The sequence below is a fragment of the Saccopteryx bilineata genome, chromosome 7, assembly GCF_036850765.1.
Source record: "Saccopteryx bilineata isolate mSacBil1 chromosome 7, mSacBil1_pri_phased_curated, whole genome shotgun sequence".
In the NCBI taxonomy this organism is placed as follows: domain Eukaryota; kingdom Metazoa; phylum Chordata; class Mammalia; order Chiroptera; family Emballonuridae; genus Saccopteryx; species Saccopteryx bilineata.
In genome coordinates, this window is record NC_089496.1 from 18,719,016 (window position 1) to 18,740,247 (window position 21,232).

Sequence of the window (21,232 nt, forward strand, 5' to 3'; positions counted from 1 at the left end):
GTTCATCTTATTAGTTGCATAATCATGTTAGCTGTGGTAGATACTTCCAGTTTATTCCACAGAGCTAAGCTTCTTAGAAGCAAAATCTTGGATTATGAATATAAAAATTCACTTGGTCACGTTCAAAGAGATGACAAGTTGTACTGTGTTGAATAGTGATTTTCCAAATTCATGTCCCCTGGTACCTGTGAATGTGTCCTTTTTTGCAAATACGGTCTTTTTAAATGTAATCAGGTTAAAAAGAGATTGTACAGGATTAGGGTGGGCCCTAATCCAATGACTGGTGTCCTTATAAGAAGGAAAGTGAGACAGAGACAGACAGGCCCACAGGGGGAACAGAAGACGGAAACAGAGATTGGAGGATGTATTTACAAATCAAGGCGCACTCAGGATTGTCGGCAGCCACTGGAAGCTGGGAAGAAGCAAGGAAGGATTCTTCCCAAAAGCCTTCAGTGGGAAGGAACATGGCCCCGTCAACACCTTGATTTTGGATTTCTAGCTTCCAAGCTGGTAATAAATTTCTGTTGTTTTAAGCCACCCGGTTTTTGGTAATTTATTATGACCGTCCTAGGAAACTAATACAGAAAGCATTTTGGTTATATTTAAACTAAAGTAAAAACAATGAGTATGTGTTGGAGGTGCCTGAGCCTACATAGAAGAGGAGAGGGAGTAAGTCTAAAACTCTGGAGAAGCAGTGCATCTCAAACAACACCGATACTTTCTCACTGAGGGTACCTGTGGGCTTAGCTCCTGGGAACCCATCATAGTTTTATACTCTGTTTCCCATAGCTGACAGTCCCCAGGAGAAATCAGTATAAGAAAGGACTCCTGCACTCCTGCTCAACAATAGAAACAGGTTTTAAAGCTCATTGGGTCCCTGTTGGGCTTCTTTTTTTTTTTTTTTTTTAATTAAAGAGCTCATAAAAAAAATTATGCCCCTGTTTTCTGTGGGCTTCCCTATCTTCTAATAATACCCACTCTTTCCTCATCAGTTTTATTTACACTCAGTGCCTTTCTAGTTGTTTCCTTCTTTTCCTTTCTGTGGAAACTTTTGCTACAGACGAGATTGGGCGCGTTCAGGACGGTATGGCCGTAGACAACTTTTGCTACAATAATATTATTTTCTATCTTTTCCTCTTCAGCAGGAACTATGCATCCTCTAAGTGCAAGTGTTCTTTTTTTGGCTAGATTTGTCCCCTTTTAATTTTTAAAATGTTTTTGATTGATGGCCGTAGTACAAGATCCTAATGTTTATCAATGAATATTAAAACAATACAGAGATTTTAATGACCACTTAGCTTTCAATGCTGGGCTGGGCTGATGATTTGGATACTGCTTGAATAGTTATTCCTTGAGATGGGGTGGCAGACAAATGTCCATAGGTGTCGGCCAGTATGATGAGTGAGGGACAGGCTAGCTGTGGCCAGATCCACAGTGCGTGCCTCCTTCCTCTTCAGCTGATGGTTGTCCTGCAGGAAATGGAGATGTGGGAATGGAAGCTCATTGTTAACAAATCTAAATTTTAGGGGATGATGAAAATCTAAGTGCTTGACTGGGCGGTGGCGCAGTGGATAGAGCATCGGACTGGGATTTGGAGGACCCAGGTTCGAGACCCCGAGGTTGCCAACTTGAACACGGGCTCATCTGGTTTGAGCAAGGCTCACCAGCTTGGACCCAAGGTCGCTGGCTTGAGCAAGGGGTCACTCGGTCTGCTGTAGCCCCTCGTCAAGGCACATATGAGAGGTCAATCAATGAACAACTTAGGAGCCGCAACGAAGAATTGATGTTTCTCATCTCTCTCCCTTCCTGTCTGTCTGTTTCTATCTGTCCCTCTCTCTGACTCTCTTTGTCTCTGCCACAAAAAAAAACCCCAAAACTGTTTCAGGAACTGTGAAAGTATGAGATTATCTTTCTTGAAAGCTAACAAGTCAGACTGCTGCAGTTTCGTCTGTGTTTTGACTCCTGCTCAGAGAGAGAGGACTCTGTTATTCACGGCCACGCCAGTAGCCAGGATATCCACATTTTCTTATACTTGTGTGATTAACCTTTATTCCCAGAGGGTGACAGAGGAAAGGGCCTGGTAACAACTGTACATACAGTGTGTTGTGCTACTAGAGAGGAATTCTAAACTTAGGAACCCTGAACCTTAATAATGGGAAATAAACACGCTTACCTTTTGATCTAGACCAGTGGTAGTCAACCTGGTCCCTACCGCCCACTAGTGGGCATTCCAGCTTTCATGGTGGGTGGTAGCAAAGCAACCAAAGTATAAATAAAAAGATAGATTTAACTATAGTAAGTTGTTTTATAAAGATTTATTCTGCCAAACTTAGCAAAAATCCGACATAAAGTACTTGGTAAGTAATTATTATTATATGCTTTAACTTGCTGTAACTCTGCTTTATAAATTTTATAAAGTAAAGTTACTTCCCTACTTTACAAATCACCATTACTGTGGAACCGGTGGGGGGTTAGAAAATTTTACTACTAACAGAGATACAAAAGTGAGCGGTAGGTATAAAAAGGTTGACTACCCCTGATCTAGAGGGAGGTATCCCTCCTCTAATGCTGTCCACTGTACAAACACCCTGGAAAGGGAAGTCCAGAACAGCCTCAGGCAATGAGGAGGTCCATGTCTTTACTATAGCAGGGTGTTTGAGTAAGCTCTCAGAATTCATTTCCGTGGGTTATAATAAAATGACCTTTTAATCTGTCATAAAAAGGAATCCTGGAGCTCGGTTGATTCAAACATTGGTCCCAGACAGAGGCTGCCGGCTAGATCCCCAGTCGCAGCGTATGCGGGAGTCTATCTTCCCTCCTCTCTCACTTAGTGAATCAATGAATGAATAAATCAATTAATTAATCCTTATTATGTAAGGGTAGTCTTTAAAAATCTTTTAGAAACCCTATTAAGTTAAAGTCTAGGAAGTATTCACTGATACTTTTGGTCCTGTAGTCATATTTCATAGCCTCATATACTAATGAAACAAATTGTAGGAATCATTATCAGGATGCCAATCTTTTTATTTTTCCACCAGCTGTATCCGGCCACGCGTTGCTGTGGCTCAGTCTGGTTAAATGGAAAAGAAAGAAAAGAGAAAGCACACGTTTCTAATATGTTTAATTTCACAATGCTTGTGGGTATACAGTATTTTTTGTTGTTCCATTGTCTGTGCAGATATAGAGATTGCCTGGTTTGCTGACTCTAGAACATGCAACATATAATAGTAAAATATTTAGTACTTAGTATAGCATTGTGTTGCTTTTACGTCCAACAGATGGTGCTGTTTTTCAAAAAAAAGCATGTTTTTACCTGTCACAGGTGTGACATCTATGTAATAGTAGGTATATAAAAATGCACATATTTGAATGCAATGCTGTGTCAAAATTTCAAAGCAATCGGTGAAGAAGTTTCGGAGATTTAAGATTTTGAACAAACGAACATTTACATTTTTATTTATATAGCTGTATGGAAACAACCCCTTCAAAACACCTAAATTCGAGTTACTATTGCCACCAATTTCAGAAGAACACATGTAACAACTAAGGTAGTATGGTACTCTGGGTTGGATCCCAGAAAAGAAAGAGGAAATTAGTGGAAACTCTGGTGAAACATGAATGCTCAGGGGCTAGTAAACAGTAATGTACCAATATCAATTCCTTAGCTCTGATGGATATACTCGGGTAATGTAAGATAGTAACAATGGGAAACACTGGGATATAGGATTACTAGAACTTGCTGTATTATCTTTGCAACATTTCTGTGAATCTAAAAGTATTCCAAAATAAAGTCTATTAAAATTACAAAAAATGGATAATGTTAATAATCAGAAAAGGAAGGAACTAGTCTGAAAATGAAAGACAGTTATATAAAATACACTTAATTTTATGAAAAATTGACATTATACTTATTTTTCTCATTTTGTCATGAGCAGGTAAAGACTTTGACATGCATGATTATTGGCATTTGGGAACCACCATGGGATAGCTTTATTTAATTTTAATTTACTGTGAAATGAGATGAAGTTGCTTTCCTTTTGTCTTTTTTCAGAGAGTCTGTAGAGTCAGATACCCTTACACTTTATACCTGAACAGATATTTGGCCTCTGTCCCTTGTACGAATCCATCCTGATTCTTTGTAATCCCAGGATATGAATTTTAACCAGGGTGGGTTAGTGGATCCTCTCCAACCTGAGGTTTAGCTTTTCTAGAAATTTCCTTGATGCAAATGACCCTTCAGAGACTCAGAATTTCCTGACTCAGCAATGCCTGGAAAAACCATTTCTCACAACAGGGAGGGAAAGGCAGGGTAGAAAGGGGACAGTTTCCTCATGTCGGTGCCAGTTAAGGGGAAACTGGGAAGAGGCTATTGTAGGCAAGCACCTAGTAGAACAGACTGCAGCCATGAAGCTGTGACAGAAGTCAGAGCAGTGCACACGCTAGGGAAGAAGCTAGTGTCCAGTAGAGTTCTGGGGAAGGGCTGGCGTTCTGCAAAGGCATATAAGCTTATGAGTCATGGCAGCATGTTGGAATCAACTGGGCAGATGAAAAGAGTGCCCAGGTCCCACCCCTGAGGTTCTGATATGATTGGCATGAGGTGAGGGTTGGTATATTTTGAAAAAGCTTTCTCTGTGAAACTAATGTGCGCCCAGGGTTGAGGATCACTGTGCTAGAGTGAACAGACCACTTGCAAACGAGGGTGACTGGCATGAGTCCCGGTCTGCAGGGCAGAAAGCCAGTCCTGGGACTGGTGTCCATGGAGTGGGAGGGGGCTGTGACTCGGAGCAGAGCAGGAACACAGGGTTGCAGAGTTGGTGCTTCGGTCTGGAGGTGTCTGCACTGGCCCTGTCACTTTAGTGGTGACCAGATCATCCGTATTTGCCTGTGACCTTATGCATATAGCACTGAATGACCCACATCTTGGGAAACCTCTTGATCTTAGTCTAAGCGAGATAGTTTTTCACTTTAGTCTTTTTAATCTAGGCCAAAGCACCCTGATTGGCACCCTATTACCAACACGTGCAGCACCCTATTTCCGGCATCTTTGTTCCTCCTGGCTCAGGATAAGGCAGACTTCTCCCAGATCCTTATCTCACCTTTTACCTCCTTCCATTTTATTTCTGATAGAGCCAATTGGTTTGAGGGGACGAAGAAAAGAAGTGGAGAAGAGCCTTGGCTATTGAAGTGCTTTCGGCTTCAGTAAGAATCTGCTCGGGAGACAGCGCAGGATTTCAGTGAGCTCAGCAGTGAGGAGTGTGCAATGCAGAGGCAGGCGCAGGGCACAGCAGTTGTTCTCAAACCTCACAGAGCACACCAGTGCCCTGCACGGTGGGCTAACACACCTGCGGCTGGGCCACATCACAAGACCCAGACTGGGGAAGTCTGCGGGAGGCCTGAGAATTTAAATTTCTAACAAGCTGATTCTGTTGGGCTGGAAGCCACCCACTCTTTTGAGAACCACCGGTAAAGAGATGGGTTTTGAAAGGGTATGAAGGCTCTCTCTCAATCTATGCTTTCTCTTGTGTAAAATGGGGAAATTTGTATTCACCTTATTGACTGCTGACATCATGAAGTATCATATGAATCACAAAGATCGCCAAGCTGAATTTCCAAAGTATGATAGACAATTTCATTCCCTGAAAGGTCCCAGCCTCTCTCTGGTGCCCTCTACATGGGGATGATCTGGTACTGGGTTGAGTATCTTTAGGTTAATAATTCTAAATATAATGATTAAAATCACCTGGGGAACCCTCAGCAACTCTAAATCCCTCGGGCCCCACCTCCTTGGAGATTCTGCACGCATAGGTCTGGGAAGACTGGGAATCAGTTGGTTTCAGAGCTCACCATGGTGGTTCTGCTGGTTCTGGGAGCCACTGCTGTTGAGCAGCATTGCTCTAGTGCAGGGTTCTCAACCACTGCAACTCGACGGAATCATCTGGAGCGCAGCGCCCCATCTCCAGAGACTGTGGTTTCATTGGTTTGGAGTGTGGCCTGGGCATTAGGGTTTTAAAGACTCCCTAGGTGATTCTTTTTATTTTTTTCCTTTAAGTGAGAGGAGGGGAGATAGACTCCCACCTGTAACCCAACCAGGATCTTCCTGGCAACCCCCATCTAGGGCCACTGCTTACAAGCTATTTTTTAGCACTTGAGACAAAGGCTCCATGGAGCCATCCTCAATGTCCGGGGCCAATAAGCTTGAATTAATTGAGCCACAGCTGTGGGAGGAGAGTGGGAAGGGAGGAGAAGCAGATGGTTGCTTCTCATGTGTGCCCTGACTGGGAATCAAACCTGGGACTTCCACAGGCCAGAATTGACACTCTGTCAGTGAGCCGACCTGCCAGGGCCCCAGGTGATTCTGATATGTGGCCAACATTGAAACAACTGCTCTAGCATATTCTTGGAGGAGGAAAAACATGGTAATTTTGTTAAAATGCAGATTCTTAGTCTCATCTCAGAGCTGTCTAAACAAACTCTCTAGGCAGCAATCTTTGTTAGTCAATGGCCTGAAATGTTAGTCTTAACAAATCAATGATGAGAATTCTTTCCCGAGGGACACAATAGAACCCCTCATTGATAAATATTCCCTGACTGCACAGCTGACCTCTTTTTATAGTGGCTTACAGGACCTGACTTGGCTATCTCATGGAATCCCCCACACATGTCTGTGAGGCAGCGTGGGTCGATACTGTCCCCAGTCTATTGAGGACTGAGTTATTATCCACGGAGATTTGAGGGGGGGAGGGTTCTCTCTAGCAGCACTCCCGGGAATACAAACAGACAAGGCACATAGACTTCCTTGAAAGGAATCTACAGTCTTGTGGGGAACATAAAATAGAAACAGGAATTTATATGTGGAGAGAGGCAACACAGTCATTAAAAAACATATGAAAATCCACAGAAGGAGGTGTTCCTGACGAGTAAGTTGTCAGTAGGAAGGAATCTGATCAGGTTCTTCGGAGGAGATGGCCTTGGCCCATCCTGCACCTGATCAGGTTAGAGTCCTCCTGGGCGTCCGGACAGAGCCCGCCTGACTGTGGCCTCACTTCTGTGCTCCCGAGGGCTCCCTCTACTGGATTTCATAGTTTTATAATCCAGGCCGGGTAACTGCATTTGTGCTAGCATTTTATCATATTTATAATAAATTGTGGTTCTTTTATATATTTTTTGAGATGTTTTTGGCTATTTAATAAAAGCAGGGTCTGTCTTTGACTTTTGTAAGTAAGTGATTATTTTGATTTCCCCAGAATAAAAATTGCAATAGGCTTTTTGTCCACTGGGAAGAGAAACCAATAGACCTATGCACTATCATTATCATATGGTTCATTTTTATAGAGGGGGGTAATATATTTTTAGCTGTAACTGTCTAATTACTTAAAAATAAGCATCTGTACCATCATAACTATGTTATTAAATCAAGGAGTATGAAGAAAGTTTCAAGAACAATGGATTTATTTCTGGAACAAAAGAGACAGTAAGGAAACAGTTGTGACTGGCAGTCGGATAAAGAGCCAAACTCTGTTAGGATGTGCTGACTCTTCTCTTTTCCTGTGACATCTTTCTGAGATTATTGTATATAAGCCTTCTTGCATAGAGCATGGGCTGCACAAAGAGGTCATAGGAAGATAAGCAGAACCGTAATAGTTGATAAGAGTTGGGAAGGTTGGCTTAAGTAGTGGTCTATAGGAATATACAATCTTTTTTTTTTTTTTTTTTGTATTTTTCCGAAGCTGGAAACGGGGAGGCAGTCAGACAGACTCTCACATGCACCCGACCGGGATCCGCCCGGCATGCCCACCAGGAGGCAATGCTCTGCCCATCTGGGGCGCTGCTCTGTTGCAACCAGAGCCATTCTAGCGCCTGAGGCAGAGGCCACAGAGCCATCCTCAGCACCCAGGCCAAGCCTGCTCCAATGAAGCCTCGGCTGTGAGAGGGGAAGAGAGAGACAGAGAGGAAGGAGAGGGGGAGGGGTGGAGAAGCAGATGGGCGCTTCTCCTGTGTGCCCTGGCCGGGAATCGTACCCAGGACTCCTGCACGCCAGGCCGACGCTCTACCACTGAGCCAACTGGCCAGGGCCTAGGAATATATAATTTTTAAATAAAATACAGTTTATTGTTTTCAAATGTACATCTTTTAAAACAGATGGTGGTACAAAGAAATATATTTGTCCCGTAAAATACCTATTAAAATTTTCAGTGCACATATTCTTGGACCTTCCAGGTCCACATCTAGAATCCTACCCTACATATGTTCTGATAGACGTGCACAAAAATATATGAAAGGATGTTTGTTGCAATATTGTTTATGACAGCAAAAAAAAATATATATATAGTCTAAACTACCATTAGTACAGGACGACTTAAATGAATTATTCTTCACTCCATAATGGAATATTATGCTGTCCTCGAAAGTATGAGGTATTGATACAGAAAGATGTCAAGAGTACCTGAAGGAAAAAAAAAATCAAGTGGTAGAATAGTGTGCATAGTGTAAATCCATTTGTGCTTTAAAAAGGACATCTGTGTATTTGTGTACATACACATTTGCTTAAATATGCATAGACTGTTTCTGACATGGTGTGCACAATCTGTCAAAAATGCTTACCTTTAAAGAGGCAACTGCTGCCTGGGCAATGTATATGAACAGGATATTTTTTATTCTTCTGTACCATGTACCTCCTGAATTCTTAGCATTTTTTTTTGGCATTAACTATTATTTTAAAATAATGGATAAAAATAATTATTAAAAAGAAAAAATTAGCCTGACCTGTGGTGGCGCAGTGGATGAAGCATCGCACTGAAATGCTGAGGTCGCTGGTTTGAAACCCTGAGCTTGCCTGGTCAAGGCACATACGAGAAGTAACTACTGTAACTTGATGCTTCTCACTCCCCTGGTCACCTTCCCTCTCTCCCTCTCTATCTCTCTCAACTCAATAAATAGAAAATAAATAGAATCTTTTAAAAAAAAAAAAAAGGAAAGAAAGAAAAAATTATTAAATTATTTATTTATTTTAATAATTTAAAAATATTTTTATATAATTAAACCTTTTAGTATTAAGGCCTTTCCCCTCTACTAAAACATTTTCAGGCATGTTAAATGGGGAAGAAAACTTGAGTACTTTAGTTCTTAGTTTAAATAATTATTGACTTATGGTGAATAATCCCTGAAAAATAACCCAAATTAGTTTCTACCATTATTTACAAAAATCGAGCCTCAAAATTTGTGTTAGAAGAGCCCAAATTGAGGAGACTTCTGCCCCCTGGTGTTTATGCTTCTTTGAAGTGTCATGGAAACATTTGACAATGAATCAGCCATATGGAGCTCTGGACTTGATTTGCAGCGTTAGGCTTTTGTGCAGATGAGTCCTGATCATATGCTGTTTTTGGATTGACTCCTATTTTTCAGAATTAGAAATTAGTGGAAGATTGTTTGCCATTATCTAATAATCTATTTAGCCCTAAGATAATGGGATTTTTTTAAAAACATGAATATTTTGTCCTTTTTATGATTAAACGCATTTCCAGTGTTGATATTTTAAAGAAAACTTTTGTAATGTATATATATATATATATATATATATACACGTGTGTGTGTGTGTGCGCGTATATATATATATATATATATTTTTTTTTTTTTTTTGTCACAGAGACAGAGAGGGAAAAGGGTAGACAGACAGGAAGGGAGAGAAATGAGAAGCATCAATTCTTTGTTGTGGCTCTTTTGTTTCCTTAGTTGTTCATTGATTGCTTTCTCATATGTGCCTTGACTAAAGGGCTTCAGCAGAGCGAGTGACCCTTTGCTCAAGCCAGGGACCATGGGGTCACATGACCCCACACTCAAGCCAGCGACCCTGTTTTCAAACTGGTGAGCCCATGCTCATGCTGGATGAGCCCGCGCTCAAGCTGATGACCTCAGGGTTTCGAACCTGGTTCCTCTGTATCCCAGTTCAATGCTCTATCCACTGCGCCACCACCTGGTCAGGCATAAAATATTTCTTATATGCCTTTTCCTCTGACATATTTCCCCACATATAGTGACTTGTCAACTACCACTGTTCCCTAATCCACTACGATTATTGTGATTATTTTGTTTGTTTCTACTTCTCTTCATTTCTATTACCTTATATTTACTGTGTGTCTTAAATGTACAGTTTCACAGAAGAGTCTCTCTGCTCAGGTCACTTCATTAACTATTGGCCTTTTGTGTTTGGCCAATAGAAAGTTAGAGTGTTAATTTATTATCCAATCTGATGCATCCAGGAAGTGAAGGTTGTTTGAAACGTAAAGACCTCTCATGCAGGTTAGAATCTAATCTTATGGGCTGTTCACCATTTCAACAGCTCCAACAGAAGATATGTAAAATTCTGTTAAATTTACCCCTAGCCCCGCTCAAAAATAAATTTAAAAATCAGTCTGGAGAAGGCTTAGATTTGCACTACATAACCCACAGGTTTTATGTCCAGCTCTTAAGTTGTGCAGGGACAATGACAGTGCCCTGGGAGTCCCATGTTTATACAAAGTTTGCGTCCCTGCTTGGCCACTTCCCAAATGGCCAGCCTTGGCTCACAGAGATTGGGATCTCCTGTGTAGAATAGAGATAGCAATATTGTAGGATTGAATTTAAAGTGATTGTGTATGTAAATTGAGTAGGACAGTAACTGACACAGTATTTACAATAGCAGCAAAATTTACTGAGTATGTACCAAGTAACAGGCATTATTCTAAGCCCCTGGTGGATATGAGCTCTTTAATAGTCTGAACAACCCTGGAAGAGTATTGACCCCCATTTGACAGATGACACAGGCAGGTTCTGTAATTTTCTTGAGATTTCACAGCTATGTAGTAAGTGAAGGAGCCGATAGCTCCCACAGTTAACAGCAACACCAAGCCAGCCCTATCCAGGGAGTCAGTGCCAAGCTTACCTTCTGTCCTTAAAGCTAGGGCCTGCTGACTTCTACCCCTGTCAGACCCACGCGGGAGTACCACCCGATTTTACCTTCCATCAAATCCAATGATAATCCTCAGTGGAGAGGCTCCATGACTGCCTTAGGAATTAGAGGTGTCACAGGGTTGGGACCGCACCGTGTACCATTTTACCCGCTCTCGACCCTCTCATCAAAGCTGAGGCTCCGTGTACCATTTTACCCGCTCTCGACCCTCTCATCAAAGCCGAGGCTCCGTGTACCATTTTACCCACTCTCGACCCTCGCATCAAAGCCGAGGCACCGTGTACCATTTTACCCGCTTTCGACCCTCTCATCAAAGCCGAGCCTCCGTGTACCATTTTACCCGCTCTCGACCCTCTCATCAAAGCCGAGGCTCCGTGTACCATTTTACCCGCTCTCGACCCTCTCATCAAAGCCGAGGCTCCGTGTACCATTTTACCCGCTCTCGACCCTCGCATCAAAGCTGAGGCTCCGTGTACCATTTTACCCGCTCTCGACCCTCTCATCAAAGCTGAGGCTCCGTGTACCATTTTACCCGCTCTCGACCCTCGCATCAAAGCCAAGGCTCACTCCGTCCTGTGATCATTAGGAGCAACAGTCTCTGGACAGCCTGTCTTTCTTGGAATTCCAGCAAAGAAAATGCCTTTAGCCTTGTTACGGCCTTTTATCCTCCTGTTCTCTCCCCGCTGCTTGTCAAGAATGGAGTATTTTAAGTGGGGTTAGTCCTTACACCAGACTGCGAAGTAGGTAACATTGCTCCTTTAAGCCACCCATCCTATTAGTCTGTTCTATTTTACTCTTTCTTATCTCAGTGGGTCCATTTTATTCAAATCCTTCAGCTTCTAAAGAAATAGGAAATTGGTAGAGGATGGAAAAAATCATGTAGAGCAGTGCATCTCTAACTTTCATGTACATATGAATCAGGTTCCTAGGGACCTTGTGAGAATGCCGGTTCTGATCAGGAGTGGGCCTGAGATTCTGCGTCACTGAGAAGCTCCCAGTGATGCCAGTGCTACTGGTTTCTAGACCAAACAACGAGTAGCCAGTGTGTAAAAACTGAGGCGCTACCCTGAGGTGGCAGGCAATTTCCAGGAACATTTAACTGGAGGAAACAAGCCTCTCAGTGGAATTTCGTCAGTATAACTGGTTGCTAGGAGGAACTCATCAATTTCAAACCCTATCCTAGACTGCTTACCAGTAATGCCATTCCTAGATGGAGAAAAGAATAGTATAAATGTGTTAAGTTTTTTGATAGAAACCTTGTAAAAATATCATTCTCCTCCATCAGTTTAATTTAGTGACTCTCGAGTGATTTATATGCATTTTTACTGAGCTTGATGTGGAAGCACCATCTTGGTGCTGCACAAGGGGGAGTTTCTCATGACTGGAAATAGACAATTAAATTTCTTCTGGTGTGAGAGCCACATGTGTCTTTCAGTATCTGTTTCTTTGTTTCTTCTATTACCATTTACATAAAAGGAGAGTTAAATCAACTTTTCATTCCCTGCCTTTTGATTTGGAGTAAGCCCACCAGGTATGTTTATGAATAATTCTGTTAGAAGTGGTTTGATAATACTAATCTGAATTGTGAGATATTGTGCAGAGCTTTACGTAAGCGGAGGATTCTCCTCATGATGGCAAAGACTTATGTTCTCTTTTTCTTTTTTTCAGGGAGGAGAGCACTGTTACTACCAGGGCCATATCCGTGGGAACCCTGCCTCATTTGCTGCATTGTCAACATGCCATGGACTTCAGTAAGTGTCCAAAATTTTATTGGTAGCATCAATTCTTTCAGTCACTTATTTTCTTAACTTTTAATGCACTGTAGTCAAAATCCCTATTTTATGTCAAGAAATAATTTGAAATCAGTGGTGGATCTGATCTTTTCTGTGATTTATAAACCAAACATATTTTAAAATTAGGTTTGAGAAAACCAGGACTTGCCCTGGCTGGTTGACTCAGTGTTAAAGCACTGGCCTAGTGTGTGGAAGTCCCGGGTTCATTTCGCGTTAGGGCGCACAGGAGAGGTACCCATCTGCTTCTCCACCCCTCCTCCTCTTGCTTCTCTCTCTCTCTCTCTCTCTCTCTCTCTCTCTCTCTTCCCTTCCTGCAGCCATGGCTTGACTGGAGTGAGTTGGACCCAGGTGCTGAGGATGGCTCCATGGCCTCTGCCTTAGGCCCTAAGAAGGGCTCTGTTGCTTAGCAACAGAGCAACACCCTAGTTGGGCAGAGCATCGCCCCCTAGTAGGGTTGCTGAGTGGATTCTGGTCAGGGCGCATGCAAGAGTCTGTGTCTGCCTCCCTTCTTCTCACTGTAAAGAAAAAAAACAAAAACAGAAACCTGGGACCTTGAAATTATAATATGATACCTTAGTGATGTTTGAAGCATTTTTCTAGTTTCATCCAATTTGAGACAAGAGAGGTGTGGGTAACTTTGGTCTCTATTTCTGTGGATGTTTAGCCTCTGGGTACCAGTTCTGTTTTTAGTACTCCTTGATGTTAGCTTTTATATTTTTATAGAATAATAGAAATTTCAATAGATGGGAACTCAGTGCAAAGGGAAAAGGCTGCCAGTACCTTTTTTTCAGCTAAAATCCCACTTAACCCACTGCACACCTGTGGGAGGGTCCATCTGTTCTCAGAAATCTCCCAGGATTGGAGTTCATCCTTCCTCGGGACCTTGCTTCCTTTCTCACAAACTTCATTATCAAGGAATGTTTGCTGATGTTTAATGTGGGATTAGATCTACTTGCTCTGTCCTGTTGATAATGGATAATGGTTATGCACAGATGGCCAGCTCTCATTTGTTTTGTAATTCCTTACAACGCTACCATGTCATCCCTCAGCATTCTACTTAAGCTATATCATTTCAGTTCCTTCTGTCTTGTTTTACTTTTTTTTTTTTGCCATAGAACAAGCCAGCACTTTGTTAAATTTTTGTTTACAAAAATACTTCTTGTATGTGACCAAATTAGAGATGTAGCTTTTTCCTCTAACTAGCAGTTACTGAGTGCTATGACGGCCCCTAGGAATATTAAGGCAATTAGGACATGCACCCCCAAGAGCTGACTCCGGGGGGGGGGGGCTAAATCTAGCTCAGCTTCCTACTAAAGAATATGAAAGGTACATTTGTTTTCTTTGAGAGAGAGAAATAAAACCCTGAGCAAATGCAACTGGGTAATGGGCACTGAAGAATAATGTGGTCCTTGAGGACTCCAGGGCAATGTCCCTGAGGAGGCAGGAGTGGGTCCTGGAACAGGATCGGATAGAATCTTCCGAGAGAAGGGTTATATTGATGGGTCTTAAAGAAAGCAAGGGAAGAGATCTAACTGGGAAAGGCCAGGAAATGTAGCTCATCTTCCTAGCCGGTACATGTGGTCAGGCTCTGGCAGTAGATGTGTGAGAGGCAGAAAGGGGAGGAGGGTCAGTTAAACAGCCAGAGAGAGGAGGCCACATGCCTGACAGTGCAGAGAACTGCTATTTGCTTATTATTTGTTCTAAAAGATGATTTTCCTTATTTTAAATAACTTCTTGGAATAGGGAGACATTTTGTTTTTGTATTTTTCTGAAGTGAGAAGGGGGGGGAGGGATAGACAGACTCCCACATGCGCCTGACTGGTATCTACCCGGCATGCCCACCAGGGGGTGATGCTTCACCCATCTGAGACATTGCTCTGCTGCAACCGGAGCCATTCTAGTGCCTCAGGTGGAGGCCATGAAACCATCCTCAGCGCCCGGGCCAACTTGCTCCAATGGCTGCAGGAAGGGAAGAAAGAGATAGAGAGAAAGTAGAAGGGGAAGGGTGGAGAAGCAGATGGCGCTTCTCCTGTGTGCCCTGGCCAGGAATCTAACCCGGACTTCCACATGCCGAGCGACGCTCTACCACTGAGCCAACCGGCCAGGTCCAAGAGACATTTTTTACAAACAGGAACCTGTATCTGATATCTGAGACCCTCGGTTTTCTTATCTGGAAAAAGAAATATTGACATTACCTTCAGCAGTAAAATTGTTCTTGTCTCGAGATGAGTACAGCTGTCAGCTAGGATGAGTTTACTGGGCCTGTTGACATTTGTGACAGCAAATCTATGTTGTAGGAGAGTGATATAAAAAAATAAGAGGGTTCTTTTTTCCTCTCCCTTCCTCTTAACATCTCAATCTGAATTCACTTTGTAAGCATCTTCCCTAGTATTCCAGTTTGCCTCCCAGTTTTCCAAATGGACACAATATTGTGAGAATTGGAGAGAAGGTATTAGTGCCTTCTAAGGGCTCTGAAGAGAATCTAAGACTCATAGCTTACTACCGAACCTACATTGTCATTGGAAGGAGGGTGAGAAAGAACATTGAAGGAAACTTTTGTGATTAAATCAGGAGTAGAACTCAGTCTATTTCAGTTGTTTTAACTAAGTAAACTTTATTGTTACCTTTAGAAGCCTTTTTATTTAAAATAAACAAAAACCATTGTGTGTCTAGAAACAATGTCAGGATTGTATATAAGCATGTTGGGTGTTCTTAGGCTTTATTTTTTTTTCTATTTTCTTTTACTTTTTTTCTTTCTTTTTTTTTTTTTGAGAGAGAGCAAGAGTGAGAGAGAGGGGGCAGAGAGATGAGAAGCATCAACTCGTAGTTATGGCACCATAGTTGTTCTTGATTTCCTCTCATACATGCCTTAACAGGGGGCTCAAGTAGAGCCAGGGACCACTTGCTCAAGCCAGCGACCTTGGGCTCAAGCCAGCGACCTTGGGCTCAAGCCAGTGACCTTGGGCTTCAAGCCAGCGACCTTGGGCTCAAGCCAGTGACCTTGGGCTTTAAGCCAGCGACCTTGGGCTTCAAGCCAGTGATGTTGGTATCATGTTATGATCATATGCTCAGGCCAGTGACCTTGGGGTTTTGAACCTGGCATCTTGGTGTCCCATGTTGACCCTCTGTCCACTGTGCCACTGCCGGTCAGGCTGTTCTTAGACTTTTATAAGCATGTTAAAATTTTTTTCTCCAGTATCTTGATTTTACTTTCTGAACAGAAATTACTGACAAATATTTTTGGTGGACATTTCTAAATATTAAGTAATTTATGTTAACTCAATTGCAGTGATTAGATATGAGGTATATTATTTCACCCATAATTTATCTTTTATTAATTACCAAGTACATATTGAGATTTTAATTTTTATTTATTTATTTAATTCAGTTGAATAACATAATAGGATTCATGTCTTTTACGTAAAGAACCTGTAAGAGCACTTTTTTATTTTTAAATTTGCAGGACTAGTGGGTAATATTTTGTTCCTGGTATGTTCAGTATTAAAACAAAATCTTTTAACTGTGGCTATCTAAAAGAATGGAACCAAATGCAAGTTTATTGCCCTCTTGTGGTAATTTTTAAGAATGGCTGTTTTCTTTAAAAAGACTGATGCAACCTTTCAAAATTTTAGTTGTATTGGCTTATAATGACTCGGTCCTAGCTGCAGGTTTTTATCAATCATATTCTGTGTTATGGATTCAATATACTTATTGAAATTTATATAAATATAGCAGAAAGGTATTGGTTCTCAAACATAACAAATAAAACACTTGCCTTTTAGTTGTTAAAGAACTTTTAATAATGGTATATTGTAATATGGCGAACCAGAATCTTGTAGATATAAACGGTATCAGAATTGTCTGTCTTTACGCTGTATGTCATGATGTTTAAGCCCAGGTAAAATAATTGATTTTCACAGTGGACATCAACCTAATGCAAGAGGAAATAACACCCAATACTAGTTAAACAAAACAATCTTCTTGCTGCTTAATCAGCATTACTGTATGAACTTTGGTAAAGGGAATGGTTTTGTGTAGCTTTCTTGAATGGTCTGGCAGAAGGAATATTTACTGCCGTATTTGCCCTACTGTATTGAAGAGGCTCGCTGCACTGATTCCTTGGGCATGTATTGCCAGTAATATATTACAAACTTCATCTGTTTAACTTAAATTCCAAATGCAGTGTCATCTAAATTCAGAAAGTGCACTCTTGCTTGAAAACCGTACAGATGTGAGGAAAGCAGTTCTAAGGGTATATGAAAGTTGAGGACATGTGGAAGATGTTAAGGCGGGAATGAAAGAATTTAGATGAAGGCAGAGCTGGAGGCCATTATGATTATAGCTCAGGGAAACCAACCGATTCCACTGAGCCGGCAGAAAAAGACAAATACTATTCCCTGTTTAACAGCTTGGAGGCCTGGCAGTGCTTTTCCCCAAACACTGAAAAATGACTGCAGGAGATGACACCTTGCCCCCGCTGGATGCCTGAATACGTGACTTGCCCCTTCAGCGTCACAAGGGGCTTGATCTGGGTGGAAGGACCATGCTCCGCTAAAATGAGGGACCGTCAGGACTGCTCTGATTGGGAGTGGAGGCCATCCGTAGCTGAAAATGCCCTCCAGAGGATTTCTCAGTTGGCTGTAGACATCTCCAGGCTCCACAGTCCAAATGGAACCCCAGATTTATGCCTGCTCCCTGCACCCGGCCTCCTGGTGCCCACCTCTTTCTGTTCTGTGGCTTTTGCCACCTCGTTAAATGGTAGCTCCGTCTTTCCAGTTGCTCTGGTCAAAACCTTGGAGTCTGCACTGCCATGACTCTTTCCTCCTTACTTCATTTCAAACCATTAACAAATCCCATTGGTTCTGCTTTTAAAAAATAGCCAGAACCTGACTTTTTTTTTTTTTTTTTTTACCACTTTCATTATGACCACCATGATCTGAGCTACCATTTTCTTTCACCTGGAATATCGCGATAATTTCCCCATTTCTATCCTTGCCGTCCTGAAGGTTATGGTAACTGTTGGGCAGATAAAATATATTATGCTCACTTTGTTAAAGATGGCGCTGCCCACGTGGAGGCCGTTACCCAGGTGATATTAATATGTGTTGTGGGCAGGCAGGATCCTTGTAGCCTGGGGCTTGGTTTTGGGATTAAGCCTTTCCCACCCCTTCTGCTGTGGGGTGGTACAATCCCATCATGCCTCAGAAAGTGACTTTGTATTAGAGACTTCCCTATTTTGTATATTGGATTAAAGGTTTTGATTTCTACACTATAAAATGGGGGCAGAACAGGAGCTTGCGCTCTTGGTTCCTGAGATTAGCATTAGAGAGGAGAACAGAGAAAGGCCACGTGGAGGAGGCCAGGAGAAGCAGCCAAGATGGCGGAGTGTTGAGTGAGAAGCCAGTTTGTGCAGAGTTTGTGCAGGGAGAAGGAAGGAGATGAGGAACAGAGGTGAATAAGTCTGGTGAGCTAGAAACCTTTGATTCTAGGAAACTCGGATAAGTCAGTAGCTTTGTGAGCACTGAATGTGAGTGGGTTTTGGAGCCCAGTGTGTGTTTTTACTTGCCCGCCGGGTGCAAGCTAGGATTAAAGATGATGGCCCACCAGTTTTTGGCTCCGTTGTTTCTTTACCAACTGTCCGAATCCAGTGCGGACCTGCATGGGCCCGGCTGCTGTGATAGTGGCGTGGATACTGGCTCTACATTAACAGAGTTGTGGGAGCAATTATTTTAAAATTTAAGGGAGATTGTGTTTCCCCTTTATGCTCAGAACCCTGCAGTGGCTCCTCAGCACTCTCAGAGTAAGAGCCAGGCCCCGAGGGCCCTCCTGTTCCTCGGATCTCATTTTACAGAGCTCCTCCCTCACCCACTCGACTCCAGCCTCACCGCCTCCTCGGTGTTCCTGGATTGCACCAGGATTCTCTTACCCTTAGGGCTCGATTCTGAAATGCTGTTTGCACAGACCCCCGTATGGCTCACCCCGTCACTTCTCTCAGGTCTTTGCTTAAATGCCATCTTTGAGCACCTTTTTAAATTAACGATCTTCTGTCTCTGGTCTCTACGTCCAATCCTCTAGCACCTGTTATTGCCCTTACCCTGCTTTGTTTTCCTCCTTAGACTTTATCACTGTGTCCTCTATGTTTACTTGTTGATTATATATATTTTCTGTCCTCCCCAGAGTGCACATTAGCACCACGAGGGCAGAGAAGGGGTCTGTTTTGTTCAGCGCTGTATCCCCAGCACCTAGAGAAGTTCATTATATACGCCTTCTAAATGTCTGTTCAGTGAATGAATGATGATGCCGGTGGGTAGCTGACTGGAACGAGTGGGCCAGGAGCCCATCTGCCTGGGCTCTGGGCCTGTCTCTGCTCTCACTGATTATATAATTGGGGCAAGTCACTCCGTCTCTTTGAGCTTTGGTTTTCTACTTGTAAACTGAGGATAGTCACTGTGCCTTCCTCAGATCTGTGGAAGAGATCGAATGACTGTAAAGTATTTAGTTCATGGTAAGTTGAAATGTGTCAACTCTTGTTACTACATCATCTTCCACGTGTGTGGTACGTGGGCAGGCCTCAGTACAGTCCCTGACAGCCTGGCACAGGGTCACCTGGGGTTTGTTTAAAATGCAGCTTCCTGGCGCCACCCCAGAATGCCGAGGAAGCCCCTGGACACTGTGCATTTTTTACTAACTCTCCAGTTGACTATCTGCATATTTAAGTGTTAGAATTTTATGTTGGAAAGAGGAATAACCGACCACAATTAGAACCTGGTAATTCCGAGCCTGGGGAAAATTCCAGATGTAGAGACTCTGCTGCTTATGGAGAATCAGAAGGAGGGACCTTTCCCTCTCAGGAGAGAGAGTGTGTCTGTGTGGTTTGTGGTCTGATGGTGGTGATGGGTGGGACTGGGAGGTGGGTGTTGAGAAGTGGCTGCTGCTGATATTAAAATAATTCTTCTCTGAGCAGGAGTTGATAGCCATGTCTAACTGTTTTCTTGTTCTTGGCAGTGGGATGTTCTATGATGGGAACCATACCTATCTCATTGAACCAGAAGAAAATGACACCTCCCAAGTAAGTGGCCCTTCTGTTTGCTGTGGCCCATGTGAAGGGCGATGCTGGGAGGTTTTTACCTCCTCTTTTTTCTCTCTGTTTTATTTTATTTAAATACATATATATTTAAATTAAATATTGAATAAGTCAAAATCACAAGTGTTATTTTTTTCTTTTTAAAAAATCTGTCTCTTACTCTTTTTAAGTTGAAAATACTTTCTTTCAGAGGTGTTCTGAAGTTTCTATTTCTGTCTCCGCTGTAATGTGCTGTGATCTGTCTTGGTCTGCTCAGGATGACCTTACAAAATACTGGGTGGCTTAAACAGCAGAAATTTATTTTCTCACAGTTCTGGGGACTGGAAGTCCAAGATCAAGGTGTTAGCAGGGTCAGTGTCTTGGTTGAGGGCTCTGTCTTTGAGTTGCAGACAGCTGCCTTCTTGTTATGTCTGTTATAAAGTACCTCACCCCAGATTCTGAAAGGCACTGAACCTCATTTCATCGAGGTCACATAGAGACACCCAGTCCAGATGAACTTTAAAGAGTTTTATTAGAGGAGGAGATTTATTAAATATGCCGGCCACATATGGCTGACACAGGGCATCAGGCCCAAATCTTGCAGTCCCAAAAATAGTTCAGGGGCTGCTTATATACCCCTGATCACACATGGCCAGGGAGAGCATGACATCATGGCATGGGATGACAACATTTGTTTAGGGGATACACAGAAACATTAAGACTTTCAAGGTAACACAATCAAAGATGTTTACAAATCTTTCAGGGTTCACCTTCCCTCACTAGCCTAGAGGTATTTTACCCTCAAGATTCCAGGGAGGAGGAGGAACTACAGTCAATGCTAGGTGGTATGTAAATTCTGCCTCCTGTTGAAAGAGAAGAAGTTTCTAGGTTAACCTTTATTTTAGATTTAAAACTGAATGACCCATTGTTCTTGCAAGCCAGAAACTTCTACATTCTTCTCCCTCCTTTCCCTAAAGGAGGGATGGGACAGGAAAGCCTGATAGGAAAGCCTGACCTTTCCTCCCTAAATATTAATATCAATTTTCAGCTTTTTGGAACCTTACAACAATCCCCACTGGTTCTATTTCCTAAGTCAAATCCTTGACTTAATTTACTGAAGAGTGTGAGGCTGTTGTCTAGGGATATTAACTTATAACATGTAGCAGATATTTAACAGACAGCATTAATAGCAATACAGTTCACTAAAGAAACAAATATTACTAATTTCCTATAGATTGTACAATTTCCATTTCTAATTTATACAAAACCAATTGGCCTTTGTAACAATTTACCTTTTCCTGAACAAACCTTGCTATAAAATTGATTAAACATGGTACAAGACAATATTAAAGTAAGAGGACTAATTGCTGCAGACAACAGGATTGTTAGCTAGGGTGACTAATTAAACATTCTTAGAAAACCAGTTTTCTT

General features: G+C 42.2%; 1 protein-coding gene across 11 annotated transcripts in view; it reads left to right on the forward strand.

Annotated features, from left to right (window-relative positions):
- Positions 1–21,232, forward strand: part of ADAM22 (ADAM metallopeptidase domain 22) — a 273,466-nt gene that overhangs the window by 158,333 nt on the left and 93,901 nt on the right. For all 11 annotated transcript variants that reach the window (XM_066238167.1, XM_066238155.1, XM_066238156.1 and 8 more), the window contains exons 5-6: positions 12,614–12,696; positions 19,744–19,807. In XM_066238167.1, the coding sequence (XP_066094264.1) occupies positions 12,614–12,696; positions 19,744–19,807 (147 nt within the window). The remainder of the gene's footprint in view (positions 1–12,613; positions 12,697–19,743; positions 19,808–21,232) is intronic.